The sequence below is a fragment of the Belonocnema kinseyi genome, chromosome 6 (genome assembly GCF_010883055.1).
Source record: "Belonocnema kinseyi isolate 2016_QV_RU_SX_M_011 chromosome 6, B_treatae_v1, whole genome shotgun sequence".
Lineage (NCBI taxonomy): Eukaryota > Metazoa > Arthropoda > Insecta > Hymenoptera > Cynipidae > Belonocnema > Belonocnema kinseyi.
This window is the reverse complement of record NC_046662.1, coordinates 144,402,378-144,422,961: the sequence shown is the minus strand read 5'-3', so window position 1 is coordinate 144,422,961 and position 20,584 is coordinate 144,402,378. Positions and strand designations below refer to the sequence as shown.

The 20,584-nt window shown below is 36.4% G+C and overlaps 1 protein-coding gene and 1 pseudogene across 5 annotated transcripts in view; both read right to left on the bottom strand.

The window, feature by feature from the left end:
* The window catches only part of LOC117175633, a 15,829-nt pseudogene extending 7,667 nt beyond the window's left edge, over positions 1 to 8,162 (bottom strand).
* Positions 8,163 to 9,278: 1,116 nt separating this feature from the next.
* The window catches only part of LOC117175154 (F-box/LRR-repeat protein 7), a 505,186-nt gene continuing 493,880 nt past the window's right edge, over positions 9,279 to 20,584 (bottom strand). For 3 of the 5 annotated variants that reach the window (XM_033364744.1, XM_033364743.1, XM_033364746.1), the window contains one exon: positions 9,284 to 9,601. In XM_033364744.1, the coding sequence (XP_033220635.1) occupies positions 9,385 to 9,601 (217 nt within the window). In that variant the 3' untranslated portion in view covers positions 9,284 to 9,384. Of the gene's footprint in view, positions 9,602 to 20,584 lie in introns of all 5 variants that reach the window. The other 2 variants (XM_033364748.1, XM_033364741.1) reach the window with 2 other exon arrangements.

Here is a 20,584-nt window from a genome sequence, read left to right as displayed (position 1 = left end):
CTAAGGAAATTGGAATGGAATTTGGGTTAGACAAATGCGCCAAGATTTATTTGAAGCGAGGAAAACTTAATGGCATCCCTGAAGATCCTGAGCTCGTTGATAAAAGCGCCATACGACACCTTTGCGCTGGACAGACTTATACATACCTGGGCATGCCACAGAGCCGCATTCAGAATGTGACATCTATAAAGTATACTCTCCGAAGCAGATACAAACGTCTCATTCGACGGATTTGGTCTTCCGAACTGTCGGCGAGGAACAAAGTATCTGCAACGAACATGCTTGCCGTCCCGGTACTACTCTATTCATTTGGAGTAGTTCCATGGACGAAGAACGAGCTCAGATCTCTTGATATCGGGACAAGAAAGGTTATGCACATCAACAAATGCATCTTAAGTCTTCCGTTCCGCGACTGTACATCTCACGCCGTCAAGGGGGTCGCGGAATATTGAGTCTTGAATGTCTTCACAACAGGAGTTTGCATTCCTTAAATCGCCCGGATTGAAGTCTGGTACAGAGGGTTTCATTTTTGCATGCCAAGACGGTGTCATTTCCACCTCAATATACCGTCGCCACATTTTGAGCCAAGACATTCCCGATCATAGCTGCAGGGCGTGCCATGCACACCCCGAGCATTTAGCTCACATACTGTCTAGTTGTCCAACTCACGCGGGAACGACCTACATTCAAAGGCACAATGCGGCACTAAGAGTTCTTTATTACCATCTCTGTCACTCCTACGGCATTCACCTTAATATCGCTCCTCTAAATGCTCCTAGGGAAATTGAGTCAGTTGTCGAGAATGGGAAGTGCGGCATATACTAGAACTTTATATTCTCGACAATTGTTTCTGTTGCTCACTCGAGGCCTGACATGGTTCTTCTTGACTTCGAGAAGCGAACCATGTTCATTATCGAATTTCGGCACCAGCTGACAAAAACATCATAGCCAAGGAGAATGAAAAGAAAGAAAGGTATCGAGACCTTATAAGGGAGTTGCAACGATTGTACCCGGAATATTCTGTTCAACTGATCGTCCTTATCATTGGCGCTCTTGGAGGTACCAAGCTTTCACTTGCTGATGGCCTAAAAAGCATCCCTGCGTGTCAACAATATGCTAGAACACTTGCGGGAAGAATGCAGAAGGCGGTTGTCCTTGGGTCGCTCCGTGTTCTTAGGGTGCACGAGGCTTTTGCTGGATCGTCTTATTGATTCCTTTACAGACTGTTACCACCTATCTTACGGTTGTGAGACGTGGTTGTGGCTGAAATTTTACCGCGATTTCGCTGCAAGCGGGTGCAATTTTTCAGATTAGCACCCGCTCCCGGCGAAATCCTGCGGTTGTCCTTATGCAAATTTTTTGATTATATATGTATAAATACATATTACATACAATATTTTATTTAGATATTAAATTTAATTATATTCTAATTATTAAGCTAAATACATTTGAAATGTTAAAAATAAAATAAATTTTATTTTAAATTATTTTTTATTTAAAAAAAAATAAGTTAATTGACTTCAATTTCTAAAAAATTATTAATATTATACCCGTAATTCAGTTTATAAAATATAAATTGAAGTTTAAAATGACCTTCATCATAAACTGAAAAATGGTCATTTTCCTTTTTAAATTTTGGCTTTAAAACCAAAATTTTGTCATTTTAAAAAATGTTTTAAATTTAAAAAAAATTATTTTATTCACATAATTCGCACATGTTTAATTTAAATATATACTATTATAAATAATTGCTGAATCAAATACTTCAAATTTAATAAGAGATTTTCTATATCAACTCTCTTTGCCTAAGAATTTAGGCAAATTCATAAACTTTAAGATACACCTGACGGTTATTTTAATTTAATTAATAAAAATGAATAGTCTACAATTGCGATACTGTTGGTGTGATGTCAGTCCCCCCCCCACTCAAATCAAGAAGAAAATTTGAGAAATTTGAATTTCGGGGGGATGGCACAAAAGTTTGATTTCCCTCTAGCCAGGTATCCTAGAGGGCATAAACTAAAATACTAAAAGTACAAACAGTACAAGGAACGTAAAAAAGTATGGAAGAAGAAAATTTGAATTTCGGAGAGATACATGAAGCTAGCCCCCTGAAATCAATTTCGCCCCTAATTTCGTAACCAGGAGGGCGCAGATGAAAAAATTGGATGTACAAATAGTACAAACGACGTGCAGACGTATGCAAAAAGAAAACTTGAGGAATTTGAATTTCGGGGGGATGAATGAAGTTAGCCCCTCGAAATCAATTTCCTGAATTTCTCAACCAGGAGTGTACAAACGAAAATATTGGATATACACACAGTAAAAACGACGTACAAACGTATCCAAAAAGAAAATTTGTGAAGTTTAAAGTTCGGGGAGAGGGCGGGAAATTTTAATTTCGTCCTAGCTAGACAACCACGATGGTAAATTCTAGAATATTAAGAGTGCAAACAGTACAAACGACGTACAAACGTATGCAAGAAGAAAATTTCAGAAATTTGAATTTCCGGTGGATGGCATGAAATTTTGATTTACCCCAGCCAGGCAACCAAGAGGATACAAACGAGAATATTCGAAGTACAAACAGTACAAATAACGCAAATACGTATGCAAAAAGAAAATTTGAGAAATTTAAATTTCAGGGGGAAGGCACGTAATTTTGATTTCTCCCCAGCCGGATAACCAAGAGGGTACAAACGAAAATGTTAAAATACAAGCAGTTCAAACGGCGGACAAACGTGTGCATGAAGAAAATTTTGGAAATTGGAATTTCGGGGAAACAGTTGAGCTAGCACCCCGAAATCAATTTCACCCCTAATTTCATAAACAGAAGGGCACAAACGAAAATATTGAATGTAAAAAACGGAACAAAGGACTTCCAAACTTATGTAAAAAGTAAATTTAAGAAACGTGAATTTCCGGTGGATAGCACGAAATCTTTGTCTCTCTAGGCGGGCCAACAAGAGGTTAAAGATGAAAATATTGAATGTAAATACAGTATAAATGACGTCCAAACTATGCAAAAAGAAAATTTGAGAAATATGAATTTCGTGGTATAATACGAAATTTGTATTTCTCCCAAACCATGCAACCAAGAGGGTATAAACGAAACTATTAAAAGTACAATATTACGAAGGTAATGCCGAGGAGGGAAATGTGATCTAGAATGCCGAGAGTAAGGTGTAGATACAATAAAACGAGGTGTTTGTAATTAAAACAATACGGCATTTATTGCCACTTACATGGAGATGACGGACAGTCAGCCCGTGGCGAATGCCGGCGAACGATAAGTTTCCTCGTGGAGGAGTAGCAAGTCGGTGACTGGAACCCTTCCCTTGCGAAGCGTATCCACGGTAGGTAGAGACACCTGTCGGCATCTAATAGGAAAGCACAATTAGCACTCGGCAAGAATGGTTAACGATCCATAACCTCGGAATCTGTCCGGGTTCCGGCCAATCACGGAAGCAGCCCAGCAACCCTTTCGTGCAGGGGCGTGCCAAGTTATATTTTATAATAACAATTCTGTTACACCCCCTCCCCCGCGGGACTCGGATATATACCGGAAATTTCCTTAATATCGCTTTCCAGTTCTGATAGTCTCGAATAGAAAAAGGATTTAAACTAGATTTTGTAATTCTGCACCCTCCTTTAAGGTTTTTCCTTAGTAGTTTTAAATCTCGTCATTATTTATGTTTCGGTTTTCTTATGATTAAATCTGTCTATTTGAGTCTGGAGTTGTAAAGTGTTGCTAAATTTAAATCATTTTTCGTTGAAAAACAAAAAGATTATGTTGTATGTGGACTAATTCAAATATTAATTTTTCGGGGAATTGTTATCGTAGTGTTTTTTACAATTGTCTCTACTTTTGTGCTGGAAGTTCCTGTTCTCTCAATCTTTTTCCGCATCTGATCCTCCTTAATGATTATCTTCTTTCTGAAAAAATGTAAAAAGAGAAACGGAAAGCTTATCCGTTTAGTCAATTTTCGTGTAAATTTCTTGCTTTTGGAGTAGATTGTCCTTGAAGTATTTTTTTTCTTGAGTTACTGTTCTTTCATTAACTTCTAACAAATTTTAATCCAATTTAAGCTGTGTAATTCAGCTAATCAACAAATAGTTAGAGTAGTTTGTTTCCTGTTCTAAGATTTTAGGTTCTGTATTTTGCTGTTAGTACTTTAGTATTTTCTTTTGTCGAAAATGTAAAGTTCCGTTCTGTCTAATTTTGTTCTTAAGTTCTAATGAATCACATAATTAAGGTTTTATTGAGCAAGTCTTTGATTCTTGAGTGAGCTGTTCTTATCAATGCTGTTGATCCCTTGCCATTTTGTCATATTTTGAGTATGACTATCCTAACATAAGTTCATTAGTATTCTTGATAATAATAGGATCTTCGTATTGGCCATATATCATTTAATGGATCTAAATTTTTCTGAACTTTGTCTTTTATAATTTGTAACTTTCTTAGTTTATCTTTCCATTTATCGACGCTTTGAAACTCTATTTTGCTATCATTTTTAATATTTCTTCTCAGTGATTGAATTGGTTCTAATTCACGACCGTTATGCCTAATACTGAATTTTTAGGTAAGTTCTCTTAAAGTTTCGTTGACAAACTCTGTGCCATTATCATTGTGGAGAATCCTAGGTGTTCCCCAGCGGTTTTTTTACGCTACAAGCTAACGCAAATGATTTGTTTTTTGCTGGTTGTGCTGATCTTGGCAGAGCATCAGGGACGAAATTTGAACTGCCTTTACGATATATGACTTTGTAATCATACTCTAGTAACTCTGATGCCCATTTGGCTAATCGGCTAGTGGGGTTTTTTTAGGTTATGAAGCCACTTTAATGCTAAGAGGTCCGTGAATACTTTAAAACTATAACCTTTTAAGTATGGCCTGCATTTCCTAATGTCCCAAACTACGGCTAGGTACTCTTCTTCAGCAAAGTGTGGGATTGCATTATTTATTTTATCTAGTACAATGTTCTAATATTTCAAATGGTCATACAATTTTTGAGTTACTATTACGGTGTCATCTGAATAACAAAAAAACGTTTGGTTTTAAGTCTGGAGTTATACTTTTTTTCTATGAGCCTGGAAATTGGCTGGAGCATTGGTCAGACCAAATGGCATCCTTTAAAATTGATACATGCCCTTTCCAGGGACTGTCAATGCTGTGATTGGTTTTGAAATATCTTCTAATGGAATTTGTAAATAAGCTACTTTTAAATCGATTTTCGAAATAAATTTAACTGATCTTAAAGTGTCCAATAATTTTGTCATGAGTGCGATTGGGTAGAGGTCTTGTTTTGTAATATTATTAACCTTTCTGAAATCTAAACAGAATCTATAATCTTTCCCATGTTTTTTTATCATCACTATAGGATTCGACCAATCGGAACAAGAGGGTTCTATTATGTCCTGTCATAATCATTCGTTTACTCTTTCGTAAATCATTTCCTTTATTTTAGGGCTTACATGGTAATATCGTTGTTTAATTGGGTCGTGGCCCTGTACGTCTATATTATGTTGCGTTAGATGAGTTGCCCTATGTTCTTTCCCCGAGTCAATTTTAATTTTGTTCTCAAGGAGTTTTTTAAATGGAATTCCTGGTTTTCGGTAAGGTCAACAATACCTTCATAAATTTCAACTGAACCATTCTCTGGTTCATGGATTTTTCCTAAGTTACCCGTAATATTATTTAGTTTAATCGCCTTATTTTTAAAAGAAACCAATTGATTTCCATTATTACTTTCTAATATCTCATTGGATTTTTTAGGTTTAGTATTTGATTCTTTCCGATTTGTGACTTTCTTATTTTTCCAAAGATTACAATCGCCATTTTCATATTGAGCTACTATTTTTATGCTTTCTAGAACTTTTGATGTTAATGCTACCTCCAAATTTCGGTCATCCGTAGAGCTTTTAGCATGTCCTTGCCTAAAATGTCTACTGATATAAGTTTTGCTACTAACCTGAACATTAAATGCATTGTGCAATTAGCGATCATAATTGGGATTACTACCTAAACAATAATATTGACTATTTCGCCATTCGCAACCATCAATTTTCGCGAGACGGATTTAACAATTGAATAACTGGAATTCTGAATTTTTTCCAGTAATTCCTTGCAAGCGTACGAATGTGTTGCACAAGTATCGAATAAAATTCGAAATAAACTACCTTCGAACTTTGTCATTAGATGAAAACGTGTTTCCATTATTTCATCTTTATCCGAATTAAGAATTCTGGCGGTTCGGTAATAGGTTAAGAAATTTTCTGTCCTAATACCCGCTCTTCTAGTTTCCCTGGCTGTACTCATAATATGGTCATTCTCTGTTATAATGGCCCGCCAATTCACAATGATAACAATGACTATATTTTATTTATCATCTTTGCGCGAATTTAAATTCTGATTTTTGTCTGAATCGAAATTTATTATATTTTGGCAATCCGTGTTAGAATTATTATCCCGTTTTTTATTTTTATTCCCGTAATTTTAATCTTAAGAATTTCGTTTATTTTCATTATTATTATTTCCTAAGCTATTTTCCGCATTTTCTGTTGGAAATTCGATCATTGGACTTGTTTGACCTTCAATTGAGTAATGTCATTTGGCTAAACGTTGGTAACATTTGGTTGTGAGGATTGAATGAATACCTTGGTCCATTCTTTTGGAATCTAGGTTAGAAATGTGTTTCGAATCTCAGTTGAAAGTTTGATTGAAATCTAGGTCTGAAATATTGTTGATATTTATTTGAAAAATGTAGGGATGAAAATCCGAATAGGGTAAATGGAAATCGATTTTTTAATTGTTTTTTACCCTAATTATTTTAGTTTCCGTTTTGGTTATTATTTCAATCATGTTTATCATGTTTTATTTCCGTTATCATTGTTATGTTTTGTTTATTTTTATCTTCAATTTGAGGTTCCGTAATTTGTAATACTTGTCCTCGAATTTTTAATTTGGCTAGCTCAGTTTACCATTCTTTGCCTAAATCCTCTAATTGCTCAAAAGTATCAAAATAGTTTCTTTTAATCTACATTTTGTATTCTATGAGAAGGTTTTCATAGGTTCTACGTAATTCCCATTCACGATTTTTTCTCGGATAAAGTTTATTATAGAGTTTCTAATTTCTGTTAAGTGCGAATGGATGTCTTGGTTTCTGTTTTTATAACATAATTTAATTTTTTGTTTTATTTCTTCGAAAAACCTTTCATCCATATAAGCGTGTTTAAAATCTTCGCTAAAATCCGATAAGGATCTCCAGAAATTTTGATTCATTTCGCACCAATGTTTAGCAGCATCTATTAATAAAGTGTCTAAATTTTCAAGAATATCGCGATAATTTATTTTATAATCCCTTTTGAATCTTTTTATTTCTTCAAGAAAATGCGCGGGGCTGTCGCCTTCATTATTCCGAAATTTTATTGGCCAATTGCTCATAATTTGAAACAGCGTTTGTATCATGCCAAAAGGAAAATAAGTTGCTTGAATTGTTTGATTATTTGTGTAATTACCTCATGCGTAATCTGTGTCTGAGTTGTTAACGTGTATTCGTGAACGTCTGTTTGACCTTTTATTTATTGTCGATAGTCTACGTGTTCTGTTTTGGTTTGGGTCAATTCTGTCTTTTAATAGTTGACTGTCATCCGAATTTTGTAATTTCAAATTATTAGCTCCTAATTTGCAATGGTTTTCGATATTACTGTAAGAAAATGTATTAGCTTCTCTTGATTGTTCCCTTAAATCGATTTGAACCGACTGCCTATTACGAGGTTCGCTTTTATTTTTCCTATAATTTGCTTCTAATATTTCTCTTACGTCTTCGAAAGAGCTATGAGCTGTCGAGTTTAATCTTAGCCTTAACTGGTTTTCGCTTTTTTCTCTTTCTTTAATGAATCTTTCCTTTTGTTGATTCATAAATTCCTCGAACTCTATACTTTCTGAAAGTTCGTTTTTCTAGCAATTCCGCTGCCGCAACCAATTGATTTATTAATTATTTCTGGTATTGCTCCCAAATTTGTGGTGAAATTGAGACCTGTTTTTTTATACTTGCTCCACTTGCGACATAAATTAAATTAATGTCTTGGTTTGGAAGTGCAGCGATACCTTCGAAGTCTACGCTATCATAATTTATTTCTATTGTTGTAGGGTTGGCCATTGTTTTTTTAATTTTTCCTGATCTAACTTTCATTTAATTTTAATTCCATTTTAATTCGTATGAAGGTGACAACCTATAATGTATTCCTATAAGCGGTTTTTATTTCATTTCAATTTCGATGAGAATATTCGAGTTTATTTTGAAATATTTTTAATTAACTTTGTAATTAGATATTAGATTGTCGCAGCGTTCAAAAATATGTTTGTTTTCATTCTCTGACCCTTTATTTATGATATACGTCGCGTGACCTTACCTCGACTCGCGAGTATTGCTGACTGCACGTGCGAACTTGTTTGCGCACTTGAAAGTTTCGTCAAGTCGGGCGCATGGAATATATTTAGAAAAAATAAAAATTAATGTTTTTTTCAGGTTTCATCATTCCCTTAGCTATCCATCATTTTTGGTTTTTAATTTGCAAAAAATTGCTGAATCTCAAATTTCAATAGATGCTCACAATTTCCAGTTTCCTGCTTTTATGTCAATTTTTATTCTAATTTAGTTCTTCCTAAAAAATTTAATCAATTTCGCGAAGAAGAAATTGCTATCTTGATATCCATTTTTGGTTTTCTGACTACGTCATTCGTTTGAAATTTGTCTTACTATACGTGAATACATACTACAATAGTCGCATATGCATGAAGATATACTATACATATAGATCAATGCATATAAATATCGAATGATTTGTACATATTTATCATTTAAAAAAATATATCATTTCATGAGCACATACAAATCAATTGTCTAAATATAAATCAGAGTGCATATAAGAAATAATTTCACATATAACATCAATTATAAGCAGCATAAGAATTGCAGGTCAATGAAGGCAAATAGCAACGAATTTGGGTCAGTGGCCTGCAAAAAACATTAAAACTTCAATAGTAGCAATTTGGGGTATTAATTTCTAATTTTTCAGTTGAAATTGTGTCTTCTTTCTCTCAGCTAGTTAAAAGTTTTCAACGGATAAGAAGTGTGGGTATTTTTGTTGGACGTCAGGTATTACGGAGGTAATGCCGAGGAGGGAAATGTGATCTGGGATGCCGACAGTAACGTGAAGACACAATAAAACTAGGTGTTTGTAATTAAAACAATACGGCATTTATTGCTACTTACATGGAGATGAGTGACCATCAGCCCTTGGCGGGTGCTGGCGGATGATAAGTTTCCTCGTGGAGAAGTAGCACGTCGGTGACTGAAAACCTTCCTTGACGAAGCGTTCCTACGGTAGGGAGTTAGCACCGGGTGATATCCAATAGGAGAGCACAAATAGAACACGCCAAGACTGGTTAACGACCGGAAGAACAAACAGAGACTGACGACGGCAGGTTCGGTCGCCAATAACTTCGGGACCCGTCGGGGGGTTCCGGCCCATCTCGGATGCGGCCCAACAACCCTTTCGTGCTAGCCGTGCCAAGTTGTATTTTATAGTAAGAATTCTGTTACAACAAACAAGCTATTAAAGTGTCTAAAAAAGCTATTAAAAGAACAAACAGTACATATGCCGTACAAGCGTATGGAAGACGAAAATTTGTGAAATTTGAATTTCGGGGCGATGAATGAAGTTAGCCTACCCAATTCAAGTTTGCCGGTGATTTCGTAATCAGGAGAGAACAAACAAAAATTTCGGGGTAATGGCATGAACTTTGACTCCCATTTAGCCGGGCAACTAAGAGGGTACAAACGAAAATATTAAAAGTACAAATAGTACATACGTATACAAAAAGACAATTGGAGAAATTTGTATTTCTGGGGGATCCGTGAAGTTAGAACCCCGAATTCAATTTCGCCCCTAATTTCACAACCAGGAAGGCACAAGCAAAAGTATTGGATGCACAAGCAGCACAAACGACGTACAAACGCATGCAAAAAGAAAATTTGAGAAATTTGTATTTCAGGGTGATTTTGATTTCCCCCTAGCCGGATAACCAAAAGGGTACAAACGAAAATATTAATAGGCAAAATAGTAAAGACATATAGAAAAAGAAATATTTGAGAAATTTGAGTTTAGAGGGATGGCACGATATTTTTACTTCCCCCTAGCCAGACAACCAAGCGGGTACAGACGACAATATTAAAAGTAAACCAGGAGAAACGACCTACAAACGTATGCAAAGAAAATTGTGAGAAATTTAAATTTCAGGGGGATGACACGAAATTATAATTTCCACCTAACTGGGCAACCAAGAGGCTACAAACGAAAATATTAAAAGTAGAAACATTTCAAACGTATGTAACAAGAAAATTAGAGAAATTTGAATTTCGGGGGGATAGCACGAAATTTTGATTTCCCTCTAGCCGGGCAACGAAGAGGGTAAAAACTAAAATATTAAAAGTAAGAACAGTATAAACGACGTACAAACGTATACAAGAAAAGAATTTGAGAAATTTGAATTTGGGCGGGTTAGTACGCAATTTTTATTTCCCCCTAGCCGGGCAACCAACAGGGTGCAAACGAAAATATTAAAATTATAAACAGTACAAACAACGTAGCAACGTATGCAAAAAGAAAATGTGAGAAATATGAAATTCAGGGGGATGGAACTGAATTTTGATTCCCCCCTAGCCGGATAACCAAAAGGATACAAACAAAAATATGAATAGGAAAAATAGTAAAGACGTATAGAAAAAGAAATATTTGAGAAATTTGAGTTTAGGGGGATGGCACGATACTTTTACTTCCCCCTAGCCAGGCAACCAAGCGGGTACAGACGACAATCTTAAAAATAAAAACAGTAGAAACGACCTACAAACGTATGCAAAAAAAAATGTTAGAAAATTAAATTTCGGGGGGATAACACGAAATTATAATTTCCACCTAACTGGGCAACCGAGAGGCTACAAACGAAAATATTAAAAGTACTAACAGTTTCAAACGTATGCACAAGAAAATTAGAGAAATTTGAATTTCCGGGGGATGGCACGAAATTTTGATTTCTCCCTAACCGGGCAACGAAGAGGGTAAAAACTAAAATATTAAAAGTACATACAGTACAAACGTATAGAAAATGGAAAAGTTGAGAAATTGGAATTTGGAGGGATGGCACGAAATTTTTATTTCCCCCTATTCGTGCAATCAAGAGGGTACAAACGAAGATGTTGAATGTGCAAAGAGAACAAACGACGTCCAAACTTACGAAAAAGAAAATTTAAGTAATCTGAATTTTCGGTGGATGGCACGAAATTTTAATTTGCCTCCAGCCCGGCAACCAAGAGGGTACAAACGAAAATATTAAAAGTGCAAACAGTAAAAACAGCGTACAAACGTATGCAAAAAGAAAATTTGAGAAATTTTAATTTCCGGGAGATGGCACGAAATTTTCATTTCCACGTAACCGGGAAACTAAGTGGGTACAAACGAAAATAATAAAAGTACAAACAGTACAAAAGTATGCAAAAAAATTTGATTAATATGAATTTGTAGTGGATTACATGAAACTTTTATTTTTCTCCAGCCACGCAAAGAAGAGGGTACACACGAAAATATGAAAAGTACAAACAATATAAACAGTAAAAACGTATGGGTTCTACAAACAGTGCAAACGATTAACAAGCGTATGCAAAAGAAAGCTTGAGAAATTTGAATTTCGGGTGGATGGCATGAAATTTTTATTTGTCTCTGGCCGAGCAACCAAGAGCATCCAAACAAAAATATTAATAGTACATACAGTATAAACGTATGAAAAAAGGAAATTTGAGAAATTTGAATTTCGGGGAGGGCACAAAATTTTGATTTCCCCTTATTCAGGAAACCAAGTGGGTACAAACTAAAATATTAAAAGAACATACAGTACAAAAGTATAGAAAAAGACAAATTTGAGAAATTTGAATTTAGGGGGTTGGCAGGAAATTTATATTTCCCCCTAAGCGAGCAGCCAAGAAGGTACAAACGAAAATTATTAGAACTAAAAATAGTACAAACGTATGAAAAAGAACTTTTTAGTAATTCGAATTTCGGGTGATGACACGAAATTTTGATTTGTCTCTATCTCGGCGACCTAGCCCGGCAATCAAGAGGGTACAAAAAAGATTTTAAATGTGCAAACAGTACAAACGACGTCCAAACTTATGCAAAGAGAATATTTGAGAAATCTGAATTTCGGGTGGATGGGTGAAGTTAGCCCCCTGAAATCAATTTCGCCCCAAATTTCTTGACCATAAAATTACAAACGAATATACTGGTTGCCCCTAGCCGGGCAAGAAAGAGGGTACAAATAAAAATATTAAAAGTACAAATAGTACATACGGCGTACAATCGTATGCAAGAAGAAAATTTGAAAAATTTGAATTTCGGGGTGGGGGATGTATGAAGTTAGCCCATCCTCCCAAATCAATTTCGCCCCTAGTTCCGTAATCAGAAGGATACACACGAAAATATTTTATATACACACGTAAAAACGACGTAAAAACGTATGCAAAAGAAAATGTGAGAAATTGGATTTTCGGGGAGAGGGCACGAAATTCTGATTGCCTCCTAGCCGAGCAACCAAGATAGTACAAACGACAATATTAAAAGTACAAACAGTACAAACGAGTTACAAACGCATTCAAACGGAAGTTTTCTAAAATTTGAATTTCAGGGAATGCGTGAAGTTAGCACCCCCCCCCCCTGTACAAATCAATTTCACCACTAATTTCATAACCAGGAAATAATTGGATGTATGCCACTACAAACGACGTACAAACGTTTGCAGAAAGAAAATGGGAGTATCGGAGAGATGGCACGAAATGTTGATATTCTCTTAACCGGACAAATAAGATGGTACACACGAGAAGATTAAAGGTACAAACAGTACAAACGACGTAAAAAAGTATTCAAAAATGAAATTTTATAAATTTGAATTTCGGGGGGATGGCACGAAATATTGATTTCCCCCTAGGCGGACAACCATGAGGTTAAAACCGAAAATATTAAAAGTGCAAGCAGTGCAAACGTATTCTAGAAGAAAATTTAAGAAATTTGATTTTCGCGAGGATAGCACGTGATTTTCATTTCCCCCTAGTCGCGCAATCAACTAGGTTTAAACGAAAAAATTAATAGTACAAACGGGGCAAACGACTTAAAACGTATTCAAGAGGAAAATTGGAGAAATTTAAATTTCGCGGGGATGCATAAAGTTAGTCCCCCGAAACAATTTTGCCCCTAATTCCATAACCAGGAGTGTACTAAGCAATCTGATAAGTACCTGAAAATTCTAAAAGATGGCATTAGTATTCACTAATGTGAACCATTTTCGTCGAGCTTGATCCTTCAAATGACGCATGTCAAAACTTTAGCCATTTATGTTTACGCATTTACAAGTTACAGCACTGAGAAGCGACTAACCTCCGAGTTTTTTTTAATATGGAAAAATCTGAATTTCGAGTTTTGATCAAACACTATTATCTTCGCAAGAAAACGATACCCGAGACCAAGGCCAAGCTGGATAAGTATTACCCGGCTCTGCACCGTCGATTGGAACGATTCATAAGTGGTTTACCGAGTTTCGTTGTGGCCGTACGAGCACAGTTGATGCTCAACGATCTGGGCGCCCAAAAGAGGTCACTACATTAAAAAATGTCGAAAAAATCCATGATATGATGTTGAATGATCCCAAAGTGAAATGGAGAGAGGTAGCTAATGCTGTAGGCATATTATTGGAACGTGTGGGCAATATCGTGCATTCAGTTTTGGGCATGAAGAAGCTCTGCGCGCGATGGGTGCCGCGTTTGCTTACAGTGGACCAAAAACGAATTCGTGTGACAACTTCCCAGCAGCTTTTTCGCATTTTCGCTTAAGCCGACCGAGTTTTTGCGCCGATTCATAACCATGGATGAAACCTGAATCCACTACTACACTCCCGAGTCAACGCAACAGGCAAAACAGTTATGGTTATGGCCTCCGTATTTTGGGATGCACATGGCATAATATTCGTGGACTATCTTGAAAAGGGTAAAACCATAACCGGAGCATACTATTCATCATTACTGGACCGATTGAAAATTGAAATCGCCGAAAAACGACCGCATTTGAACAAGAAAAAACCGCTTTTTCGTCACGACAATGCGCCTGTTCATTCATGCTTAGTTGCACAAGCAAAATTGCATGAAATCGGCTTCGAATTGGTTCCTCAGCCACCGTATTCACCAGACCTGGCCCCCAGCGACTATTACTTGTTCCCTAACCTGAAGAGATGGATCACCGGTAAGCGTTTTTACTCAAATGATGAGCTCATAGCTGAAACTGAGGCGTATTTTGGAGACCTTCCGATCGAGTACTTTTCGGACGGTATCAAAAAGTTAGAAAATCGTTGGACTCGCTGTATCCACCTGAAAGGAGAGTATGTTGAAAAATAAAACCGACTTTGGCCAAAAAAACGTCTCCGTGTTTCATTTTTTAGGGCCTTATCAGACTGCCTAGTACAAGCAAAAATATTGACTGTACAAACTGTACTAAAGACGTACAAACTTATGCAAAAGGAAAATGTATGAAATTTGAATTTCGGGGGGATGGAACGAAATATTGGTTCCCCCCTAGCCGGGCATCTAGGAGGATACAAGCGAAAATATTAATAGTACAAACAGGACAAACGACGTAGAAACGTATTAAAGAAGAAAATGTGAGAAATATGAATTTCGCGGGAATGCTTGAAGTAAGCCCCCCGAAATCCATTTCGCTCCTAATTTCACAAACAGGAGGGTGCTACCAAAAATATTCAATGTACAAATTGTGCAAACCGCGTACAAACGACGTACAAACGCATGCAAAATGAAAATTTGAGAAATTTGAATTTCGGGGGGATGGCATGAAATTTTGATTCACGTCTAGCCAGGCAACCAAGAGGGTAGCGAAATCAATTTTGCCCCCAATTTCGTGACCAGAAAGATAAAACGAATATATTGGATGTACAAACAGTACAGACGACGTATAAACTTATTAAAGAAGAAAATTTAAGAAATTTGAATTTCGCGGGGATGCGTGAAGTTAGCCCCCCGAAATCATTTTCGCCTCTAATTTTGTAACCAGGAGGGTACAAACGAAAATATTGCATGTACAAGCAGTACAAGCAACGTACAAAGGTATTCAAAAAGAAAATTTGAGAAATTTGATTTTCGGGGAGATGGCTAGAAATTTTGATTTCCCCCTAGCCTGGCCATCAAGAAGGTACAAACGTAAATATTAAAAATACAAACAGTACAAACAACGCAAAAACGTATGCAAATAAGAATTCGGGAAATTTGAATTTAAGGTATATGCGTGAATCTACCCCCTCCCCCCATTCAAATTCGCGCTTGATTTTGTAACCAGGAGGGTACAAACGAAAATATTGGTGGTATAAACAGTACAAACGTATGCTGAAAGAAAATTTTAGAAATTTGAATTTCGGAGGGATGTCACAAAATTTTGATTCCCCCCTAGCCGGATAATTAATAGGGTACAACGAAAACATTGAAAGTACAAATAGTGCAAGCTACGTAAAAACGTATACAAAAAGAAAATTTTAGAAATTTCAATTTCGGGTGGAAGCGTGAACTTAGCCCCCCGAAATCAATTTCGCCCCTAATTTCGTAACCAGGAGGGTAAAAACGAAAATATTAAAATTACAAATAGTAAAAACGACGAACAAGCGTAAGCAAAAAGAAAATTTAAAAAGTGTGAACTTTGGGGTGCCATCTTCATGGGGGTGATTATCTGCAGGTAAAATATTACTTTGTCTGCTTTTGATTTGTTGGATTTTAATTGTCACATTTTTTCAATGAACTTTTGTGTGTAATGTGGGTAATGCCCTGTACACATAGAAAAAATACATATAAAAATATCATCTAGATACCGAAAGTCAAAAGGCGAAGCAAAATATAAGTTTTCAAAAACAAAGAACGCTAAATACTCCCTAGTAATAAGCGTTGATTTGAGAAAAATAATATTTTCCGATTTCAGCGTAAAAGTGAAGATTATTCTATCATTTTGAATGCTCAATTATTCCATCTGTCTAAAATGTCATTATATGAATAGGATATCTCAGAAACTAATTTATTTGTAATTCTATAGCAGCTGTCGCATAAGTTCCTACCCCCCCCCCCTCCCAAGTAGAATGTGATTTCAATATATTTGATTCCTTGTAATTGTACAAAAATATAATCTCACAGATATGACTTCCATTCTCCGAATGTGTTCATGTTTTGAGATTATTCAATTCCTTCTAATAAGTTCACAAAATATGTGTAATAAATTGTTTTAATTTCTTCACGTGGAATATAAGTTTTGAAAATTTAATATAAATCAATTCAAGTCCTCCTCTCTAGAGTTAAAATTATTTAAATTCACACATTTATATAGATTTCTTTGATGCATTTTTCAAGACGTTTAAATGAATTATTAAAATGTAAATAAATATAAATTTGAATATTTTTTGAATTTATAAGTTATAGAAAGATTTAATAATAAAAAATTGGTTAAATAAATGCTTTCGTTAAATTTTACTAAGTCGATTGGGAGGAATAGGATTTTCACTTTTTCTGTTTCCTTTGGGGGATTTTTAGGCGGAGGAATAATCGCTTATTCATAGGAATACAGATTCTTGATTTTATTGAATTCAAGGCTTATTACCGGGTCCATAACAATTTTCGCTAAAATCGAAGAAATGTCTGAATCAATGGGAGTAACAAACTTTTATTTATAAAAAGATCCATTAAATAAAAAATTAATGGAGTTCATAATAAGAAATGTCCCGTTGACAAATACCTTTTGACATAATCGAGTACGTGTTTCAATGTTATCCTATCTATTCAAAATTGCCGGTTTAACTATTTCAAGGGGTCTACTCGGAAATAATGCAACAACATCCAAAGAAAACATTAGATAGTCATCCGGAACCGAGTTGGAATAATAATTTTTTGAATTTTCCAGCTATTTTCAATAGTATATTTTGAAGTGGTGATGCAGTCTTTGAGAATCAAATTAAAGTTCTATTTAAAAAATTTAGTTCGTGTATTAATTGTTCCAATAGCTATTCTTAAAGAATAGCCATCTTTGTGAATCTTTCTCAATCCATAACATCTGACAAGAACAGTGTCTTCAGTATTAGTATCAGTCCACCTTATATCTTTTTCTAAAAGTCCTTTCTTTCTCCAATTGCCAAGCACTTCGACAGTGTCTTTTGTTAATAGTTTTAATGGTTTTCTATTTAATGAATCGAAATTATCACGATTGAAAAGTAAATTCTTTATATTCCTAACATAATCTGATGTTCTCATACAAACAGTTATAATGACTTTATCAGAATGAATGCGAATTATATCAGGTTTGCTTTCAAGAAAACTTTTCGTTATAAGGAAATCTTTAGAAATCTTACGATCAATATTACTAATGTCCAGACAACTTTTATCATCAAAGCTCTTTGGCAGGTATAACATCTTGTTTTGGAAATCGTGCTGATCTAATATCGGAATTTCGTGTATATTTAATTCGCTCTTTTGGACTTTTTCCATGATATCTTTCGATCTACTTTTTATCGCGCCGTTACTTAAACTTTTACTTAATCTGAGAACATCTTTAACTAAATCAAGAATTTTAACATTTGTTAAATTTACGAACCAAGGTTCATTGTCCCCTTGTTCAAAGATTCTGTGCCAATTCAAATGTTATTCTTGAAAATTAGTCGGTTGAATAATCAGTTTTTTATCATGGTTTAAACAAATTTTAATTAAGAAAAATCTGATGTTTTAAAAGGTTAATAAGGTCTACAGTCACCTATTCCACATCTATTCTAGTCATCTATTTCACGTAACCTATGAAATACTCACTTTATGAAAGTCTCACATAGATATATCCACCCTCAAATTTATATTTAACATCCTCCAGGAACTACCCCTATCAAATTTAACGAACCAAGTTTTATCTTTCATCAGTTTAAATGGTATAAAATATTTCTGATTGAAAATAATCAGCACAAACAACTTTCCAAAACTCCTGTTAATATATCTACATGCACAGAAATATACCGTGCTTCCCAGGGACTACCTCTACCATATTTAACGAACCGGGTCTCACCTTCCACCAATTTAAACGGGAACAAATATTTTAAATTAAAACTATTCAAAACACACAGCTTTTCAAGCATCTAGGTGAAATGTCCACCCTGGAAGTAATATTCAGCAACCCCCCGGAACTACTCCTATCAAACTTAACGAATCCAGTGTCAATGTACAACTGCCCCACAGTGGGTCAAAATAAAAAAAAACGATGTTCAAAATAACCTGAAGGTCACAATTCTTCATCGATTTTCAATTTTTCTTAAATTCAGCATTAAATTATCAAGAAACCTGTTGAGCCCGATTTTGAATTTCGGTTTGTTTAAATATTTGTAGAGCTGCAAATAGCAAAAAAAAGGTTGATTAAAAATTATTTTTTTAAATTTTCTGTGAACATTTTTCTCAATGGCATCAGGCCTCAGTTTCGACGCAAAAGGGTCCGTGGGAGGGAAAAGTTTTTTCATTTGTCAAGTTACATGTTACAAATCGGCTTTGACAGATTTGTTGAGGCCCCCAGGAACTACCCCCGAGTAAAAATTCTTCGACTCAATTGAATTGGATTTTTATAACTCTAAGAAGAGCCATTTATAACATAGAGTGTATACCTGTACTAACAAAAAGAGCCATTCTGACTGTCGTAAAAGCTGATCTTATATATATATGAAAGTTTTTCATAAGAACAACTGCAGGATTTCGCTGGGAGCGGATCCCAATCTGAAAAACTGAAGGGCCTATGACAAAGCCACCGAACGCGTCCTCGGGTTGCGGATAGAGGGTCCCTGTACCAAGGGTTTCTGCTGAATATGGTTGCAAAAATAAATAGGCAGTCGCGGACAATTGCCCAGGGGTGGTCCCGAAGGAACTAACCCCCAAGCGGAGGTGTGAAAACCGTGCCGAAAGCTGAATGGCACCTGGTTGAGGTGTCTAGAACGGTGACTCTGGGATACCGAGCGACCTCTCAGAGTAAGCAGCCTTATCCTTGAATGCGGGGCTCTACAAGGATGGACGAACCCTTTTCCCTAGCTTCTCGTGGGAAGAACAATGACAACACCAAACATAGTTGTAGTAAGTGCGGTGCCAACAATGCCGATCAATCTAGAGCTGGGGGAGCCAATGAAAATGGATTCAATGCGATGGATCGGCGGGATCTCGTGACTTTCGGGTGGACGGAGCAACTGAATCACGACTTGCTAGACAGCTACGATGCGAGTGTGGCCCGTGAACGGGGTTACATGGCACGGCTGCATGCTCTGTGGTGCGGGAAACACCCGGAGCTATCGCACTTTTCGCAGAAACGTCTGCGAAACCATGCTGAACTACTCCGTAAAAGGGGCTATGTAAGCGGAACGTCTACTCTGCCACAGCAAGAACAAGCCGGCAACAAAGAAAGAGAGGCGACACTAAGACCAACCGCGGGCAGGTATCCAATAGATGAAGAGCGATGCTTTACGAGCCGGAAAAACATCAACACAAAGGTTTCTCTTGAGCCTAAAGATCTCGCTGAAATGGATGACGTGCTTCGTGGACATTTTTCCGGTGAATCCGACTTCTGGGCTATCACTGCGCCATTCCGACGGGTACTTGTGCGGCAAACCTGCAGATCGAAAGTACAAGGTCACTCATATATTTTACATGGACGATCTTAAGATCTATGCTGAAAACAGAGAGCAACTGCATCTAGCTCTGGGGATTGTCGAACGATATACTAAGGAAATCGGAATGGAATTTGGGTTAGACAAATGCGCCAAGGTTTATTTGAAGCGAGGAAAACTTAATGGCATCCCTGAGGATCCTGAGCTCGTTGATAGACACGTTCCATACGACACCTTTGCGCTGGAGAGACTTATACATACCTGGGCGTGCCACAGAGCTGCATTCAGGATGTGACATCTATAAAGGATACTCTCCGAAGCAGATACAAAGGTCTCATCCGACAGATTTGGTCTTCCGAACTGTCGGCGAGGAACAACGTATCTGCAACGAACATGCTTGCCGTCCCGGTACTATTCTATTCATTTGGAGTAGTTCCATGAACGAAGAACGAGCTCAGATCTCTTGATATCGGGATAAGAAAGGTTATGCACATGATCGAAAGCATGCATCTTAAGTCTTACGTTCCGCAACTGTACATCTCACGCCGTCAATGGGGTCGCGGAATATTGAGTCTTGAATGTCTTTGCAACAGGATTATTCTGGGTACAGCACATAGAGTTGCAAATGGAAGAGACCCTCTTCTTAAAATGGTCAGGAATCACGAAGAAGTGGGCAAAGAAGCATTTCTGTACAAAGCAGCGGAGTAGGCTGCTGATACACTCGGACTTGACTTCAGTATTAGGGGTGAGCAAAATGCATCAATTCTAATCTATCTCGAGTACTCACTCCTGAAAGCCCGGATTAAGAAAGCACAAGAG